This window comes from Schistocerca piceifrons, chromosome 9 (genome assembly GCF_021461385.2).
Source record: "Schistocerca piceifrons isolate TAMUIC-IGC-003096 chromosome 9, iqSchPice1.1, whole genome shotgun sequence".
NCBI classification, from domain to species: Eukaryota; Metazoa; Arthropoda; class Insecta; order Orthoptera; family Acrididae; genus Schistocerca; species Schistocerca piceifrons.
In genome coordinates this window covers 219,478,112-219,499,209 of record NC_060146.1, presented here as the reverse complement: position 1 = coordinate 219,499,209, position 21,098 = coordinate 219,478,112, and the positions used below count along the sequence as shown (strand labels likewise).

Here is a 21,098-nt window from a genome sequence, read left to right as displayed (position 1 = left end):
TTATTTTAAAGAGACTTGGCTTCCACTATACATGAGAGGCAGTGAAATTGAAACCGAACACTAGACATAACTGGCCGGCCGCGGTGGTCTAGTGGTTCTAGGCGCGCAGTCCGGAACCGCGGGACTGCTACGATCGCAGGTTCGAATCCTGCCTCGGGCATGGATGTGTGTGATGTCCTTAGGCTAGTTAGGTTAAAGTAGTTCTAAGTTCTAGGGGGCTGATGACCACAGTTGTTAAGACCCATAGTGCTCAGAGCCATTTGAACCATTTTTGAACTAGACATAACTGACAGTGCGCGCGACACATGGCTCCACTGTTGTTACGTTTCGATACTGTCCCCGACATGTTGCCTCATCACAGAGGTACGTAGTTGTTGGGTTACGAGCCCGGTTGTTGGCGGACTGGTCCGTTGTGTTGCTCCAGCTGTCACAGCGTTGTACAGGTAGCGCTTACGATTCGACACCCCTTCAGACGTTTGCGTAGCGGAGGCGGCCTGCATTCCTCGCCTGCTCGCTAAACTAACTCCGCCTATCACAGTGAAACAAATTCCCCGGCGTGAAATGACAATCAGAGGGAAACACTGCAACATCCGCCGTACATCCAGGATCTTTCACCGTGTGATTTTTCACATCTTTGGGGTCCTGAAGGAAAGAAAGATGCTCGTGGACGTCGGTTTCATTCGGACGAGGAAGTGGAAGAATGGGTGTGATTGTGGATCCGTCAGCGGCCGAGCGCGTTCCACGTAACAGGAATTGATCGTCTCGACTCCCAGTGGGGTAAATGTCTAAACTCGTGTGGTGATCAGTTACGAATGGGACCATTCCACGATCCCACTGTAGCGGGTGTTCTGTTCTCATCTGATTGCCCCTCGCAGATAACTTTTACAAGAAGTCTTTAATCCTAGGTGTAGCTAAATCTCCGAAGTGTGATTGTTGTAAATTTAATCAGGCACATTTCACATGTTGAATCGTAGTGTAATGATAAGTGCACTGGCGATGAAGACAGGCCAAGGGAGTGTGGCTGGCCTCTAAGGACGCAGAGCTGGCAGATAGAGGGGCAGGCACAACTGTGAACTGTCAGAGTGTGTTATGGCCGGCAGTACGTTGTCAATTAGGGTTTGCCGTTCCAAGTTCTCCCAGAGGTGCCCCAAGTAAATTTTGGCGTGTTCGTTAGCAGCAGCCCGCAGCTCGTGGTCGTGCGGTAGCGTTCTCGCTTCCCACGCCCGGGTTCCCGGGTTCGATTCCCGGCGGGGTCAGGGATTTTCTCTGCCTCGTGATGATTAGGTGTTGTGTGCTGTCCTTAGGTTAGTTACGTTTAAGTAGTTCTAAGTTCTAGGAGACTGATGAACATAGATGTTAAGTCCCATAGTGCTCAGAGCCATTTAGCCGTTAGCAGCACATTTACACTACTGGCCATTAAAATTGCTACGCCACGAAGATGACGCGCTACAGACGCGAAATTTAACCGACACTAAGATGCTGTGACATGCAAATGATTAGCTTTTCAGAGCACTCACACAAAGTTTGCGCCGGTGGCGACACCTACAACGTGCTGACATGAGGAAAGTTTCCAACCGATTTCTCATACACAAACAGCAGTTGACCGGTGTTGCCTGGTGAAACGTTGTTGTGATGCCTCGTGTAAGGAGGAGAAATGCCTACCATCACGTTTCCGACTTTCAAAAAGGTCGGATTGTAGCCCATCGCGATTGCGGTTTATCGTATCGCGACATTGCTGCTCGCGTTTGTCGAGATCCAATGACTGTTAGCAGAATATGGAATCGGTGGTTTCAGGAGGGTGATACGGTATTCTCCAGTGGCGACGAGGATGGGATCCACTGGAGAATACTCAGTATTGTAGAACACTCAGTATAATGTCATTGAAACTGAACTACACTTCTCGAACCATCACTGTATACACACACAAAAACAAATAACTTGCAGACGACCATTCATCAAGAGCGTCGGTGAGGTCCGTCAGAGCTGGTCCTAGCTTGGCGAGGAACTGGTTGTACTGCTGCTGCGCTGGCCTTATAAAGCCGGCGGAGGATGGCGGAATACTTCAACTTTCCCTGTGTCTGTGAGGCGACCTCTGCAGAAAAAGGTTCGCATTAGTCTCTAGCAAGTTCTGTTTGTTTTTTTAAGAATTTTTTTCCTCTTGGTTGCGCCTGCAACTGCTTGTGTATGTTATATGGTACACAGGGGTGTCTTGAGTGTAGTCTCCCATGCAGGGGCCGTCTCTGGTAGACGTAACACATTGGTTAACAGCAGTCGGATATGCATTCCTGTCCTAGGCCTTCCTCTTGAGAGCGGTATAGGTGGTCCCAGCTGGTATCCTCTACAATTTGGTTGATGTAATCTCGGTCTGCCTCTTGTACCTTTCCCTTCTACTGTCCCTCCAATGACACTTTTAACGATACCGTCACGTATCAGCAGATGTCCAACCCACGTGTCCCTCTTGTGCTCGATTATTTTCAGGAGACGAGGCTCCTCTTCCCCCACACCTTGGACCACCTTTTCGTTTGTTATATCCACGCAGGAAATCTCGAGGATTCTGCGGTAGCACCATATCTCGAAGGCTGTTATTTTACGTTTTTCTGCTTCTCCAGGTGTCCTTGTTTCACTTCCGCACACCACCGCACTCCAAACAAGGGTCTTTCCGGTTTTTTTCCCCGAGATGTTTTTGTATGCTGCTGGATGTAAAAAGGTTTCTTCTCTTGTTTCACTAGCTTGTGCATAATGGATTCGGCTTGCAGTATCTTTCCTTGATCTTCTGTGTAATGTAATTTACTCCCTAGGTAGGCAAAGGATTCGACAGTCTCCAGCCGCTCGTTGTTAACTGATCATTGGGCAGCGGTGTTTTGTGTGCTCGCAACTAAGGTTTTTGTCTTATCTGTATTAATTTTAATATTGTAGGAAGTTAATACAGATAAGACAAAAATCTTAGTTGCTAGTACACGTTTTAATATTGTAGGAAGGGAAATAGAAGAGGATGAAGATGAAATGGGAGACACGATACTGCGTGAAGAGTTTGACAGAGCACTGAAAGACCTGAGTCGAAACAAGGGCCCCGGAGTAGAAAACATCCCATTAGAACTACTGACGGCCTTGGGAGTGCCAGGCCTAACAAAACTCATCCATCTGGTGAGCAAGATGTATGAGACAGGCGAAATACCCTCAGACTTCAAGAAGAATATAATAATTCCAAACCAAAAGAAAGCAGGTATTGACAGGTGTGAAAATTACCGAACAATCAGTTTAATAAGTCACAGCTGCAAAATACTAACGCGAATTCTTTACAGCCGAATGGAAAAACTGGTAGAAGCCGACCTTTGGGAAGATCAGTTTGGATTCCGTAGAAATATTGGAACACGTGAGGCAATACTGACCTTACGACTTATCTTAGAAGCTAGATTAAGGAAAGGAAAACCTACGTTTCTAGCATTTGTAGACTTAGAGAAAACTTTTGACAATGTTGACTGGAATATTCTCTTTCAAATTCTAAAGGTGGCAGGGGTAAAATACAGGGAGCGAAAGGCTATTTACAATTTGTACAGAAACCAGATGGCAGTTATAAGAGTGGAGAGGCATGAAAGGGAAGCAGTGGTTGGGAAGGGAGTGAGACAGGGTTGTAGCCTATCTTCGATGTTATTCAATCTGTATATTGAGCAAGCAGTAAAAGAAACAAAAGAAAAATTCGGAGTAGGTATTAAAATCCATGGAGAAGAAATAAAAACTTCGAGGTTCGCCGATGGCATTGTAATTCTCTCAGAGACAGCTAAGGACTTGGAGGAGCAGTTGAACGCAGTGGACAGTGTCTTGAAAGGAGGATATAATATGAACATCAACAAAAGCAAAACGAGGATAATGGAATGTAGTCGAATTAAGTTGGATGATGCTGAGGGAATTTGTTTAGGAAATGAGACACTTAAGGTAGTAAAGGAGTTTTGCTATTTGGGGAGCAAAATAACTGATGATGGTCGAAGTAGAGAAGATATAAAATGCAGACTGGCAACGGGAAGGAAAGCGTTTCTGAAGAAGAGAAGTTTATTAACATCGAGTATAGATTTAAATGTCAGGAAGTCGTTTCTGAAAGTATTTGTATGGAGTGTAGCCATGAATGGAAGTGAAACATGGACGATAAAAAGTTTGGACAAGAAGAGAATAGAGGCTTTCGAAATGTGCTGCTACAGAAGAATGCTGAAGATTAGATGGGTAAATCACTTAACTAATGATGAGGTATTGAATAGAATTGGGGAGGAGAGGAATTTGTGGCGCAACTTGACAAGAAGAAGGGACTGGTTGGTGGAACATATTCTGAGGCACCAAGGGATCACAAATTTAGCATTGGAGGGCAGCGTGGAGGGTAAAAATCGTAGAGTGAGACCAAAAGATGAATACACTAAGCAGAATCAGAATGCTGTAGATTGCAGTAAGTACTGGTAGATGAAGAAGCTTGCACAGTATAGGGTAGCGTGGAGAGCTGCGTCACACCAGTCTCAGGACTGAAGACCACAACAACAACAACAACAACAACAACCATCTGTGCCAACATCGCTTCTAATTGTTCTGCATCTTCACTAAACACATCGGTACCACCAGGAAAACGCAGCATGTCTATTTTCTTACCATGAATTTTGATTCTTCCTATAGATTATCGTTTCCCTTTAGCTTCGTCTATTGCCCTTTGAATGCATCCGTTGAAAAGACAGAAGAGATTGAGCAGCCCTGTCGAGCACTCTTCTTACCAGTGGCTTCGTCTTGATGTTCTCCACACCTTATTACGGCGACATGTTCTCTGTACAGTCTCTTAATTAGTCTTCTGTCCCAACAGTTTATGTCAGTCACTCTCTCAGCATGTTAAAGAGCTGTCCCAGTCTACCTAGTCAAATGCTGTTTTCTAAATTAATGAACGCAATGTATTTGTCCTGACCCTTCATTAGTCTCTTGTCAAGAATTAATCATAAGCCGAGTATTGCGTCTCGCGTTCCTTCACCTCTTCTAAACTGGGTGTCAGTGGTCGTTGTATCTATCCTGTATTCCATCACCCTTAGAATGACACAGGTTAAGATCTTTGAGGTGTGGATTACCCAAGTGATGGTCTGGTATTGTTTACGCATGTTTAAAGATGCTTTCGTCAGTATCAGCAGTGTGGCATATTTTTAAAAGTCTGCCAGAAGCCCCCCAGTTCTGCATACAACTTGTATGAGATGGAACAATTCTTCATGTATCTCTTCTCTAGTAGCCTTTATGAGTTCTGCTTGTTTATGATCAACTCCAGTGGCTTTCTCAGGATTTAGATGTCTGACTGCTTCTCAGCTAACAACACAAAACTCACTGTCTCGTCTTTATATTGAAGGATTCAGCTGTCATGACATCTGATTGTCAATACCACACTACATAGCGGTGTCCTGACACTTTTGATCATATAATGTATGACAGAAATGAGCGGGAGCGTCGCGCCTGTATGTGGCAAACTGTGGTGGTAACCTACCCAAAAAGTGCCCGGATTGCTTTGTGTTGACAGAAATTCCTGCTGGAGGAAGATCGTGCTGCCAACTCGCAGCAGGTGGGACCAGTCGCACAGGCAGAGGCAGAGCTTCCGGTGGGCGCTGTGGAGGCGCGCGAGGCCAACTTCCGGTGGACCTGCGACGGCCCAGATGTCCTCGAGGGGATCTCCTTCAGCCTGCCACCGGGGTCTCTGTGTGCCGTGGTGGGCCCCGTAGCCAGTGGCAAGGTAGGTCCCCCTGAGCTCCCGGCCCCGGGGCCCTGCTCTTCCACGCCTACACTGTACTGGCACACTGCACATCCCTTCAAAGCTGCACTCGTAGCTACCACCGTGGATTGCTCCAACCTGTTCTCAGTGTAACATTCTCTCGGATGACGAGACACTATCGCAGACCCTGTACCTATCAGAGCATTCTCTGACCATAACCATTTTTCCTTCAGACTTTCCTTGAATGATCAGTGATCTGAATCTGTAATTCTTTTCTCAATTTCTGCCCCAGCATACACTTTTTACCTGGTTTTGGTGCCTTTACTATTCCAACATTTTAACCAGTTTGGTGAAGTAGCAGACCACAAGTTTCGCCAAATATTAAAACTAGCGCCTAACTGGACATAAACAAAAGTACAAACAAATGAGCAGTGGCAATAAGATACCACCCCTCTGTTAGTTTGCCGATACGGGTTGCCAACACCCTCTTTGTTACTTGTTAGTTCTTTTGGCTATCGGTCAAACTGGAGAATGGGATTGGCGATTACGTCGAGATATGTAGCCACTTTTGGATTCTATAGTCTTCATGAAACCAACATATGCATTGCTTCTTAAGCTTATAAAGATAAGTATATTTAACAATATTTTTGAAGTAACAGAAATCGCTCTATTATTCTTGAGATAAGTAAATTATCCGTAATCCATCTCATACAGAAATTGACAGCTCCCACTCCCACTAGCCACAACAAAATACTTACCTCGGAATTTACGTTCTGAAGGGTTAAACTCTCATTGGCTCTCAGGATCACTTCCTCCAATATCCAATGATATAAACACTCACCTTATTAATATTGAAATACCCACATGCTATAAATAGCGGCAACGCACATAATACTGTGTGAGCTCTCTTCGACTTATAACTTTCGATACCTTGCAAAGCTATCGTCAAAATTTCTTCCACACATGTATGTGTGTGTGTTAAATATTCACTACTGGCCATTAAAATTGCTAGACCACGAAGATGACGTGCTACAGACTCGAAATTTAACCGACAGGAAGAAGATGCTGTGATATCCAAATGACTAGCTTTTCAGAGCATTCACACAAAGTTGGCGCCGGTGGCGACACCTACAACGTGCTGACTTGACGAAAGTTGCCAACCGATTTCTCGTACACAAACAGCAGTTGAACGGCGTCGCCTGGTGAAACGTTGTTGTGATGCCTAGTGTAAGGAGGAGAAATGCGTACCGTAAAGTTTCCGACTTTGATAAAGGTCGGATTGTAGCCTATCGCGGGTGCGTGTTGAAGCTGCATGGACAGCTGTACCTGTACACGCCATCCAAGCCCTGTTTAACTCAATGCCCAGACGTATCAAGGCCGTTATTACGACCAGAGGTGGTTGTTCTGGGTACTGATTTCTCAGGATCTATGCACCCAAATTGTGTGAAAATGTAATCACATGTCAGTTCTAGTACAATATATTTGTCCAATGAATATCCGTTTATCATCTGCATTTCTTCTTGGTGTAGGAAGTTTAATGGCCAGTAGTGTATAATAGAGTTAGGTTCCCAAAAACAAGGCCAAAACATGTGGTGAAGAAGTTTCAGAGGTAAATGATTTGGAACATACATACATATACATTTTTGTTTACATAGACATATCTGAGGTAGTCACCAATGTGCCTTCCATTCTTTTCCGTCCGCCACTGCCGCCAGATATCTACTAGCAGGTCATCCCCATTTTTCCGCGTGAACTCAAAACGAGTTGTGCCGACAGACGTCGCTGCTGCTGGCGCTGCTGGGAGAGCTGCGAGCCTCAGGGGGCCGCGTGTCCGTGTCGGGCACGACGTCGCTGTCGCCACAGGAGGCGTGGGTGTTCAGCGGCAGCGCGCGCCACAACGTGGTGCTGGGGGGCTGCGGTGGCCGGCAGCCCGACGCGGACTGCGGCCGCTACGGGGCGGTGCTGGCGGCGTGCGACCTGCTGGGGGACCTGCGCCGGCTGCCCAGGGGGGACGAGACCCCCGTGGGTGAAAGGGGGGCGCGCCTCAGCGGGGGGCAGAGGGCCCGGCTGGCGCTCGCCAGGTATGTTACTACCTGCCTGCCGGCAGCTACCTCTGCACTTTAACCCTCCAGTCCACCAGCTTCTCAGGTCGGATCAAGAAGAATAACACCATCGAGTTTTTGGTCCCTGACACAAACACCTTCATCAGGTTATCCTGGTGGTGGTAGTGGTGGTGGGAGCTACTGAAAGCTTGAGAGATTTAGTCATTCCAGCACTACAGGTATAGAAGTGCACCTTGCATTTCTAGTCGGTCAGTTGGTTGATTCGGGGAGGGGACCAAACAGAGAGGGCAGTGGTCCCATTGGATTAAGGGAGGGTGCGGAACAAAGTGCGCTGTTCTCTTTCAGAGGAAGCACCCTGGCATTGACCCGAAGCGATTTAGGGAAACCTAAATCAGGATGGCTGGACATGGGTTTCAATCATCATCCTCCAGAATGCGGGTCCAGTGTGCTAACCACTGCAGCACCTAAAAAATCGTTCAAATGGCTCTGAGCATTATGGGACTTAACATCTGAGGTCATCAGTCCCCTAGAACTTAGAACTACTTAAACCTAACTAACCTAAGGACATCACACACATCCATGCCCGAAGCAGGATTCGAACCTGCGACCGGAGTGGTCGCGCAGTTCCAGACTGAAGTGCCTAGAACCGCTCGCCTACACCGGCCAGCTGCACCACCTTGCTTGATGCATTTCTGGCAGTGTACATTTTAGGCATAACTAGAGTTCTAGTGGAGAACAGCTCTCTGCCGCTATTTCTCAGTAATCATGGCAGACACTTCAGCAGTGAAATACTCTTAGTTTTCTTGCTACACTAAATACAATAAAACGTCTGAGTTTCTGATACATTTTCAAAGCCAGCTTCATCAGATGAAAATCTGTTTCTGATGATGTTGACGCAGTCAGATATGAAAAGCTTGAGACATTTATTCTCATTGATGATAAGAGATTACACACATTCCTTAAACATTTCACAGACATTTTCTTCGTAACAGGGTTTTCACCAGCAAGCCCATCTGCGCTGCCATTTGTCTTTATTTACCATGGTAGGCTACTCTTCATTAATATACTACAGGTTTGCCACATCCAACAAGTACAATAGCATCCTTGAGCTTTTGATGCTTGTCGCAGCCATCAGACAAAAACCGCTCGTGATGATGGTGACATATATTGAAAGTTTCAAGAATTTATTCCATACGTCACTCAGAAATTACATGCATGAGGGTGCATCTGATGACCACAGATGTTCAGTCCAATAGTGCTCAGAGCCATTTGAACCATTTTTTTTGTAAAGAAATCAATGTGATCAAGACGGACTTGTGAAAATAAAAGTGCTATAAATAAAATGATCGCGGACTCATATACAGACTTCGTGTCTTCAATTGATAAATTACGTTCATATTGGTTGCTTGCCTGTATAAGGACTTTCAGTCTAATTTAGAAAGCATTGCATCATAACAGTGGAGGTTTAGCAGAATTAGTGGCTGCACAAGTCTAAGTTTTACATCTTGTGAAAATATGTTCCAAAATTTCTGAATGGGAGTGTGGCAAGTGAATATCTTAGTGCACGTAGCAACGGTATTTTTTTCGCCAGTTGAGGTACTCAGAGTTGTTCACAGTCTTCTATTAAGGTGTAAGAGTACTCGTGAGACCAATAGAAGGCTCTTTTTTCCGAAATAATTAATTTTTGATGAGAAGTTAAAATTACTTGCGACTTATTCACATATAGTTTTAGTCCCAGACTTTCTACCCATCTTCCCACTAAAGACAGATGACTGAAGCGTTAAAATTAAATATCTACTACACACACTCCCACAACATTTGGTAGCGCTAATTTCTTTACATAAGATAATCTCTTTTTTGTTTTTGTAAGTAATCACTTCTGTTATATGTGCTTACTGGACCTTCGATCACGATCAGATAGTGGCTGCCCATCATCATGATGCCGAGGTAGGCAGTTTTAATGAAGAACGATTTGCCAGAAGCGCATCTGAATATCTACAGTTCACAGTGCCAATTTGTTGCAAACGTGATTTCTTATTCTCAAACATCGCCGCTGAGATTATGTGAGTAGTATTCCTCATAATTTTGCCAGTAAGACAGAGGAACGAAGTTTTGTGTTCAACATGTCATAAATTGTGTGTCGTTCAAGATGGAGCCCAACTTGGACAGAACATAAGTGGGTCTGTGGTGTACATTCTGATGTTCAGCGAATTTCTTGATTCCATTTGAATATATAAAATAGAACACCAAACTCAATTACTTCGGCAAAACCAGAGGTATCACAATGATGGGGTTTTGTCAAACAAACTACGTAGACATTGGACTTTATTGATTTAAGGAAACTATTTAAAACCCGAAACTGGACATTCAGATGGGAACTGTACTTCAAACTTGAATGAAATACCTGTGGTTTAAACTCTGCCACAAATAGTTCTGTTATGAAGCACACTTCACACAGTCTATCACCTTGAAAATATTCTTCCCTAATGACCAGCCTCTACTTCATCTCAGCTGATGAATGGTAATGTGTCCCTCTGTTGTACATAAAACAGAATGTTCAAACTCATTCGTAGTCCCACATAAAGTCCCCAGGGTGATCGAAGGATATAATGAAGCCGCTATTGACATTTAATTTATAGGTCCAACTTACTTCTCTTGTTTGGATGTAAAAGCGATACTGAAAGACTTACCTAACAATCACTGTCAAATTTTAACGATGCAATGTTCTGACCAGTTAGCTGGCATTGTGAAATAATAAATAATACACTTTATTTTATCCATTGCTACCAGTGTTGCTTCCATGACTGAAATACGTTCGCAAAATGAAAAACATACCGCCTTCAGTTACCAACCATTCATTTTCAGCACTGGTGGCTCATCCTCAGATGCTTGATCAGGCTACATCATTTTTCTAATTTATGTGAATATTGGTCTGTATCCAGTCTGAATTGTTTTTAGATATGTGACATACGACGGAAAGTGTGAATATGTATATCAATATCTTACTCAACCTGTGCTTGATAACCATGTAACCACTACTGAAACAGACCAGTAATGATGTAAATCCGAAAAATTTTGGATCAAGTACCTGATGATGCGTCCTGCAGGACTGAAGTGCATCGTGCATTGAAATAAAAATCACAATTTATCATTGATGGCGGTTGGTTTTTCATTTTAAGAAATATGAAAGATTGAATCTATCTTAGGGGTGAGAGAAACATACTAGGAAGAGATTTATGAACCAGACAGTGTAAATGGAAAATTTAACTTTTTTTTAAACACGTCCCTACAGCACTGAATTCTGTATTTCATTGGAAAAATCACCGGTAAACTCACGATTATTTGCAAAATCGAACTCCCAAGTGTGAAATACTCTCAAACATTTGGTTACTTTACAGATGAGTTAATGTGTGAAATAAATGTCTGACTTTAAGCATGCACGCGAAAATTTTTTTAGGAAAGGCTTGAAATTATACTTTCAATTTGTTGGAAGTCGTTAAGTGTACTCATTATGAAACACTACATGAATGTAGTCTGGGTAATTCGCACTCAGTTTGAAGCAAAAAGTTATTTTTCACTCATTTAAATATTTAAGTCTTCATATCTTTTGATCTACGTGCCATAATGTGATATAATTTTGCAGGTATATTCAGTGGCGCACTTGGATACTGCCTGCAGACGGTGTTGCCAATAAAGTTGGTACTAAAGGAGAAATAAAATAAAACGCCTTGTTTGATGTTCAAGTTTGTACGAACGGCGAAAATGTAGCAACAAATAAACTGTTTTCCTTTCATCATTTTGTGGGAGGTGTCAGTTTCAAAAAGTTTCGTAGTGGTTTGACATTATATATAATATTTGATGCAAGTTGCTTAGTGCTCTCATTCACAAATCGTGAATGAATATAGTCTGGACATATGCTCGCTGTCACTTATGCTGCATCAAGACACACTCTAACTGTAATACTTCTCTTACTTTTTTACACCTTTAACATAAGATCATCTATCTTAATGAACAGACTATCAAAACATTTTACATGTTTAAATTCGGACAATAATTATAGGAAATACTGAAAAAAAATGATTTTATCCCTGGATCCCATTATATACGCAACTAGCAACTGGCATCGGGTTAAAGGAAAGCGTTTTAATAGTATAGATGTGTAAAAAAATCCAGGATAAGGGACAAGGGGTCGCAAAACAGTGATACTAGGGTATACTGTGCTAGGAAGAGAGTCTTCGATCTTTATCATAGGGTAAGCTGTAAACAAGACTGAAACATTAAAAGATGAGCGGACATTCGTCCTCACACAGTGAAAGAGCGAGAACGTCATTCGATATGATGTAGAAGATGATTTAATCCAAACATGGCAGTCAGTGACTCTGTGGACACTATTTATCATGTTCTGTGGCACCTTGTGACTATGAGCACCTGACAGAATCCAGAAAGACAGTTGTTTGCAGCTCACTAGACAACTGACTGCTACCAAGTATGTGCCAGTGGGGATCATACCGGATAACAGCCACCAGGAGACGTCCAGTGTGCAACACAGGACGCATGGTAGATGTCCTGTAGAACAACAGATTTGTTCCCATTGCTGTAAAGTATGGATGAACTTTGGCGAACTGTTGCAGGAACAAACAAATTCGGAACAGCTGAGCACACTCACTATTTGGATGTAGGGATGCCTGTCTGCATGTGGCAAGGTAGTCTACCTCTGTGATGCTTCCATTCATCCACAGAGCGGGTAACAGTTGTGATGCACGATTGTGATATTCGAGGCTAGATTTGTAATGTAGTTTTCAGCAGTAGCCACGTGGATTAATGTTGCCAGATAATGCTTCGAAATCTCTCTCTCTCCCCCTCCCTCCCCCCCCCCCCCTCTCTCTCTCTCTCTCTCTCTCTCTCTCTCTCTCTCTCTCTCTCTCTCTCTCTCTCACTGGCACACACACACACACACACACACACACACACACACACACACACACACACACACCCGCGCGGGCGCAGAGATTAAGCCAAACGTCCTCAGAAATTAAGACAGATTGCTACACTGAAACTCCAATTGCATGCTTGGCACAATTCGCAAACTGCCCCACAGAGTCACTTCTGCCACTACGGCTCTCCTACTTTCTAAACTTGCCAACAGTTGCTCTGCACGTCTTGCAGGACTAGCACTCATAGTGGAGGAACAGATAACGTAGAGAACGCAGTTTGTTTCCACGAGTCACTGCCAGACACTCTGTTTTCTTCTGACAGAAAATTACTATTATAAAACACATCTGCTTCTTAAAGATGTTCACTTAATTGAGGTGCTACAATCTTTTTACATTCAGGAGCTTAGGGTAATAATATTTGAAAGTTCTCGCTGATATCGTTTGGATAAATTCCAATGTAAATGCTAAAAGCTACAAATTATTTTATTGTAACTGATTTCCTAGCAACTTTTAAACCTAGCCTATTAACTTAGCAGCCATATAGAGACTGTAATTGTGGCTAAAGCTCTGCATTGCTCTATATTGGCAGGGCGGCATATCGGGATGCGGATGTCTACCTACTGGATGACCCGCTCTCTGCTGTGGATCCGCACGTGGCCAGCCACGTGTTCCACGAGTGTATCCTGAAGCTGCTGGCTGGCAAGACGAGGCTGCTTGTCACACACCAGCTCAACCTCTTGCCCCTCTGTGACCACATAATCGTCCTCAACAAGGTAGGAATGCCAGCTCAACCTTCTATTACTCTGTAACCACATCATCATCCTGAACCAGGTAAATCTACCAACTCAACCTGCTGCCACTCGTTGACCATGTCCTATCCTCAGCCAGGTACGCCTACCAGCCCAACCAGCTACCACTCTGTGATCAAGTCACTGTCTTCAACCAGGTAGGCCTACCTCTTCAACTTGCTGCCACTCTGTGGCCACATCATCATCCTAAACCAGCTACACCTACCAACTCAACCCGTTGCCACTCACTGACCATGTCACCATCCTCAACCGGGTAGACCTACCAGCTCAACCTGATGCTGTTTGTGGTATCATCGTCCTCTGCCAGGTAGACCTACCTGCTCAACCTGCTGTCACTCTGCGACCACATCATCATCCTAAAACATGGAGGTCTACCAGCTCAACCCACTGCTGCTCTGTGACCACATGATCATCCTCAACTAAACAATCTTGCCTGGTCAATGATACCATTCTGTGACCGCATACTGTCATCAACCACATACGCCCGCCATATTAACCTGCTGCAGCTCTGCGGCCATATAATCGTCCGTAAACAGGTATGCCTACCTGTAATTGTCCTCTGCTTTCAGTGAATCTTTCTTCCAACATACTATGAGGATAACCACAGGTTTATTTGAAAGTGTAGCTTTTATTTAACAAAAATCTCTGTGCAATGAAAAGTCCCTCACGACTGCAAAAGAATTCAGTGACTATATAGAAAACAGGTAAAATATGGGAAACACAAAATAACAGAGCAATATCAGTGACTTGTGTCTGTGCCAGGCTCATACAGAACAAAACATGACGTTCTAAGAGGAAAAGAAGATTCTCTCAAGAAACCAGTGAGGGTTTGAGAAAGGCTACGGCCGAGCGGTTCTAGGCGCTTCAGTATGGAACCGCGCGACCGCTACAGTCGCAGGTTAAAATCCTGCCTCAGGCATGGAGGTGTGTGATGTCCTTAGGTTACTTAGGTTTAAGTAGTTGTAAGTTATAGAGGACTGATGACCTCAGATATTAAGTCCCATAGTGCTCAGAGGCACTTGAGCCATAGAAAGGCTACTCCGTGAGAAATGCTACTTCCTTCCTTCCTTCCTTCCTTCCTTCCTTCATCTTTTTGCATATACTGGATACAGCACAGTTTGTACCTTCTGTCTTCCTAGTCTTCTTTCCGCAAGTCATCCAGTTATATATCTGACTAATCACCACCATACAATCACGTGAAATACCTGCACCAATATGTAACTGTCTTGTTGAATATTTGACTAACAGAACGCAGAATTTATACTGAATTGCGAATGGGCAACAGAAATGAATACACATTGAGGGTACCCAAAGAAACGCAATAGAACCTTTAATATCTGAATATACGTAAAAAATATATCGAATAGGATCAGCAGCAGTAGCAGATTGTTTTCGGATAGTATTGTTATCTAGAATGAAATTTTCGCTCTACAGCGGAGTGTGCGCCAGAAAGTTTCAGTATTGTTATCCATTGGAAAATACATTGTTGGACAATCGAAGGAACTGCACAAACAATTGGAAACTTTTTTAGTTCAATCTAACAAATGGTAGCTCTCTTCAAATGTTGGTGAATGCAACATGATGCCCATAAAAAAGACAAAGAAAGACTTAGTACCCCATTAGAAGATTAATTAATGGTGAACATCTTGAGCAGCAAAAAAAAAAAAAAAAAGAAGAAAGATGAAATTAGTGCCCAACAGCAAGATTAGTAATGAACATCCTAGGCAATAACAAAGGGAAAGAACCAATTAGTAACAAATTAAAAAGGATTAGTGGTGAACATTCTAAGCAACAAAAAAGAAAAAGTGAATTAGTACCCCGTTACAAGATAAGTGATGAACATTTTGAGCATATCACAACATCTTGAGCGCATCATATCATATACACACACAGTTGGCCATTAAATTTGCACTACCATGAAAGAATCTTCAAACTAGCACCAAGTGCAATAAATACGTGGATGCTTGAATTATTGGTATACCACACAAAGAAGGTGGGAGTAATGCCATCTACATTCCACTTATATGGAAACATTCCATAGCGTGTATCTTATCCATAAATTGCATTAAAATGTTGGTTGTTATTGAGAAGATTGCGTTAAGCCTCATGTGCAAGGTACGTTTCTACAAGCATGCGTCAGAATTCGACAATGGCAACAACATCATCTATATAGAGCGCAGTTTACCGTTTTGTGGTATTGCTGGCCACATCGGTTGGGAACTCACAACTTTGACACACATATGGAATGAATGGGTTCAGGAAGGTGGTCTTCAACGCTATACGAGATGTCAAGAGCCATACACACACCCAGCGACCCCGAAGACAGGGATATTGTTTGTTCGGGTGTGTAGGATTGTATTAGGTACGTCTTGTAACCTGAGTCAGGACATGAGTTGTTTTTTTCCAGTAAGACAAGTACCAACAAGAACAGTTTGACACCATCTGGAGCACCAAAGTGCTAGCACGGCAACCATTGTTGTGGCTTCCCTTGATGCTGCAGCAGAGAGAGGCATGGCGACAATAGCGCGCTAAATCAAAACACTGTACATAACAATGGCAGCGCACCATCTTTTCCTATGAGACGTACAGTATCACAATGCATGTAGCCATGTGTGAAGGCTCTGACAAGCGGAAACATCGCCGAATTAAATTTATCATCGTCTTATGGGCCTACCACCAGATGTGATGGTGTTGGGCACCACTGGGAACACAACACCATCACCTGTGGTTCATGCAGATGGTAGTTTAGACAGTACCTGTTACATTTCTGACATGTAGCTGCAGTATACCTCCAAGATCTCTGTGACATTATCTCTATCTGCCCACGCTGTTCCCCAGGTCTCTCACCCACTGGGAACAACTGGTCACAGGTTGCCGAGTCACTCACACACTGTCTCCCACCAGCCTCTGTGACTGGTGGACCCTGGCTCAGAGTTGAAGCAGCACAGTACAATGCACCTGTGTCTGTCATACAAAGCTCAGGTTAACTCAATGCCGAACCAAGCTGGAGACATTGTTACTGCCTGTAGTGGCAGTTCTGTGTACTGAATAACACACACTCCCAAATCATTCACAAATTTATTCGTGTATTTATTGCTACTGTATTTGTTCCTAATATATGTCAATATGTGTCCGGCATCAAAGCAGTGGTGCTTGAACATGTCAATGTTTGCGGGAAATAATAGATCTCACTCTCAGTTAATGTGGTCTTTTTATTTCTTATGATGATGCTGCATACCTGCATATCATATGTCTATGAATAAATCATTTTTACTTTCAGCCAAGTATATACCGGGTGATCAAAAAGTCCGTATAAATTTGAAAACTTAATAAACCATGGAATAATATAGATAGAGAGGTAAAAATTGACACACATGCTTGGAATGACATGGGGTTTCATTAGAACCAAAAAAATACAAAAGTTCAAAAAATGTCCGACAGATGGCGCTTCATCTGATCAGAATAGCAATAATTAGCATAACAAAGTAAGACAAAGCAAAGATGATGTTCTTTACAGGAAATGCTCAATATGTCCACCATCATTCCTCAACAATAGCTGTAGTCTAGGAATAATGTTGTGAACAACACTGTAAAGCATGTCTAGAGTTATCGTGAGGCATTGACGTCGGATGTTGTCTTTCTGCATCCCTAGAGATGTCGGTCGATCACGAGAGGCAGTAAAGAGAAACTGAGAAGGTATCCAGACACCTTACATGCATTACTTTTTTTTTTTTTTTTTGCAGGGTCGCATTGAATTTCAAGGAAGATTCAACGAGATTCAAGAAAACTACCAAGTCCTGACAAACATTATTTCCCTCAGTGCAACTGGAGGGCACATCTTGGAAGAGGCTGATGACGAAGAAGCTGAAAGTGAAGCTATGGTGAGTGTTGCAATTGGTGTATTTTGGAAGATGTGATACTGAGACATCCTATATACTCAACACTGTTGCGAGCAGAACTTTTTTTTCTTGTGGCATTAATCTGGCTCTAAGAAGGGTTCGTACTGGTGACATCTACATCTACATCTACATCTACATGATTAATCTGCAATTAACATTTAAGTGCTTGGCAGAGGGTTCATCGAACCACAATCATGCTATCTCTGTACCATTCCACTCCCGAGCAGCGCGCGGAAAAAACGAACACCTAAACCATTCTGTTCGAGCTCTGATTTCTCTTATTTTACTTTGATGATCATGCCTATCTATGTAGGTTGGGCTCAACAAAATATTTTCGCATTCGGAAGAGAAAGTTGGTGACTGAAATTTCGTAAGTAGATCTCGCCGCGACGAAAAACGTCTTTGCTTTAATGACTTCCATCCCAACTCGCGTACCATATCTGCCACACTCTCTCCCCTATTACGTGATAGTACAAAACGAGCTGCCCTTTTTTGCACCCTTTCGATGTCCTCCGTCAATCCCACCTGGTAAGGATCCCACACCGCACAGCAAGATTCTAACAGAGGACGAACGAGTGTAGTGTAAGCTGTCTCTTTAGTGGACTTGTTGCATCTTCTAAGCGTCCTGCCAATGAAACGGAACCTTTGGCTCGCCTTCCCGCAATATTATCTATGTGGTCTTTCCAACTGAAGTTGTTCATAATTTTAACACCCAGGTACTTAGTTGAATTGACAGCCTTGAGAATTGTACTATTTATCTAGTAATCGAATTCCAACGGATTTCTTTTGGAACTCATGTGGATCACCTCACACTTTTCGTTATTTAGCGTCAACTGCCACCTGCCACACCATACAGCAATCTTTTCTAAATCGCTTTGCAACTGATACTGGTCTTCGGATGACCATACTAGACAGTAAATTACAGCATCATCTGCGAACAACCTAAGAGAACTGCTCAGATTGTCACCCAGGTCATTTATATAGATCAGGAACAGCAGAGGTCCCAGGACGCATCCCTGGGGAACACCTGATATCACTTCAGTTTTACTCGATGATTTGCCGTCTATTACTACGAACTGCGACCTTCCTGACAGGAAGTCACGAATCCAGTCACACAACTGAGAAGATACCCCATAGGCCCACAGCTTGATTAGAAGTCGCTTGTGAGGTCCAGTGTCAAAAGCTTTCCGGAAATCTAGAAATACGGAATCAACTTGAGATCCCCTGTCGATAGCGGGCATTAATTCGTGGGAATAAAGAGCTAGTTGCACAAGGACGATGTTTTCTGAAACCAATGTCCTCATATAGAACCAACCATTGATACCAAGTTTTTGTGATTTTTATCATGTGTGAAAATCTCAGATTTATTTAAAATTCCATTACTCTTACCACACATCACTTGGCAACCGTCATGTTCGTGGTTCTACACCTTCGATGTTGGCTGCGCCAGTACTGTGTGCACTATAGCTGCGGCTGACGTGTGCAGGCGCCGGAGGCGTCGCCCTGCGCAGAGGACCTCCCGTGGAGCGAGCAGAGGGCAGCCCCCTGCTGGAGCCTGCTGTGGCTCTACCTGCGGGCGGGTTCCAGTCCTGTGGGTCTGGCTGGGCTGGTCGTCTGGCTGGTCGTCTCCCAGGCCGTCGCGCACGGAGCAATCTACTGGGTGGCCATCTGGTAACTAAGTCCACCTCACCACTAAAGCACTGAGGCCTTCATTTTCTGGAAGACCAGTAAAGAGTGCACATCTGCAGCGTTGGCTCGATCTTAACTGATACGTTCTCATCCTACAATAGTTGGAAGTATGGAACAACAAGTGGTCTTGGGTGCGTAGTAACAGTTACGAGCTAGAGGAAGACAGTCGGGAGAGGGACTCCCCCTACCCTCCTACCCTGCCTACCCTGCCTCCAGGTCACAAGGAGACAGGCTTGGCCGTCTATCCCTGGCAGACAAAGCACTCCACAACAACTTCGGCTGGTACATAAGTTCGTCGTCTTTTTGTTTTGCATCTTGGTATTCCGGTTGCTATGGCTTTACTTATCGATTGTCATTTTTTATGTGTACACTACTGGCCATTAAAATTGCTACACCAAAAAGAAATGCAGATGATAAACGGTTATTCATTGGACAAATACATTATACTACAACTGACATATGATTACATTTTCACGCAATTTAGGTGTATAGATCCTGAGAAATCAGTACCCAGAACAACCACATCTGGCCGTAATAACGGCCTTGATACACCTGGGCATTGAGTCAAACAGAGCTTGGATGGCGTGTACAGGTACAGCTGCCCATGCAGCTTCAACACAATACCACAGTTCATCAACAATAGTGATTGGCGTATTGTGACAAGCCAGTTGCTCGGCCACTATTGACCAGACGTTTTCTATAGGTGAGAGATCTGGAGAATGTACTGGCCAGGACAACAGTCGAACATTTCCTGTATCCAGAAAGGCCCGCACAAGACCTGTAACATGCGGTCGTGCATTATCCTGCTGAAATGTAGGGTTTCGCAGGGGTCGTAACACATCTGAAATGTAACGTCCACTGTTCAAAGTGCCGTCAATGCGAACAAGAGGTGACCGAGACGTGTAACCAGTGGCACCCCATACCATCACGCCAGGTGATACGCCAGTATGGCGATGACGAATACACGCTTCCAATGTGCGTTCACCGCGATGTCGCCAAACACGGATGCCACCATCGTGATGCTGTAAACATAACCTGGATTCATCCGAAAAAATGACGTTTTGCCATTCGTGCACCCAGGTTCATCGTTGAGTACACAATCGCAGGCGCTCCTGTCAAGGGTAACCGCAGCCGTGGTCTCCGAGCTGATAGTCAATGCTGCTGCAAACGTCGTCGAACTGTTCGTGCAGATGGTTGTTGTCTTGCAAACGTCGCCATCTGTTGACTCAGGGATTGACACATGGCTGCACGATCCGTTATAGCCATACGGATAAGATGCCTGTCATCTCGACAGCTAGTGATACGAGGCCGTTGGGAACCAGCACGTCGTTCCGTATTACCCTCCTGAACCCACCCATTCCATACTCTCCTAACAGTCATTGGATCTCGAACAACGCGAGCAGCAATGTCGCGATACGATAAACCGCAATCACGATAGGCTGCAATCCGACCTTTATCGAAGTCGGAAACCTTACGTGAATGCTCTGAAAAGCTAATAATTTGCATATCACAGCATCTTCTTTCTGTCGGTTAAATTTCGCGTCTGTAGCACGTCATCTTCGTGGTGTAGCAATTTTAATGGACAGTAGTGTAGTTTATTATTGCTAGTTGAGTTTAATTACTGTCATTTTGTAATTTGGAGAGTGGGGGAGGTGTGTACGCCATAAAATGGACTGCCAAGTGGAGAAATTGGAAGATTTCTGACATATTCTTCTTTTTGAGTTTAATAGAGGGTTGGCAGCAGCGGAGGCAGCCACAAACATTTATGCTGTGTGTGGGGATAATGCCACTGGATGGAGCATGCAAGAAAATGGGTTCCGCGTTTTAAGGAGGATCGTTTCGACATTAGTGACTCTCCGCATTGAGGAAGATCTTTGGGGATTGATGAAAATCGTTCAAACGCGTTAATTCCCAATGATCCACTTTAATATACACGAGAACTGGCAAATGTGATGAACTGTGAACATTCCACCATCGTCCGACATTTT

The 21,098-nt window shown here is 43.9% G+C and overlaps 1 protein-coding gene across 1 annotated transcript in view; it reads left to right on the top strand.

Moving 5' to 3' along the window:
• LOC124716877 (ATP-binding cassette subfamily C member 4-like) overlaps positions 1 to 21,098 on the top strand; it is a 193,344-nt gene that overhangs the window by 73,754 nt on the left and 98,492 nt on the right. Inside the window, exons 8-12 of the mRNA XM_047243429.1 lie at positions 5,528 to 5,737; positions 7,493 to 7,797; positions 13,303 to 13,486; positions 17,266 to 17,403; positions 18,908 to 19,092. Of these exons, the coding sequence (XP_047099385.1) occupies positions 5,528 to 5,737; positions 7,493 to 7,797; positions 13,303 to 13,486; positions 17,266 to 17,403; positions 18,908 to 19,092 (1,022 nt within the window). The remainder of the gene's footprint in view (positions 1 to 5,527; positions 5,738 to 7,492; positions 7,798 to 13,302; positions 13,487 to 17,265; positions 17,404 to 18,907; positions 19,093 to 21,098) is intronic.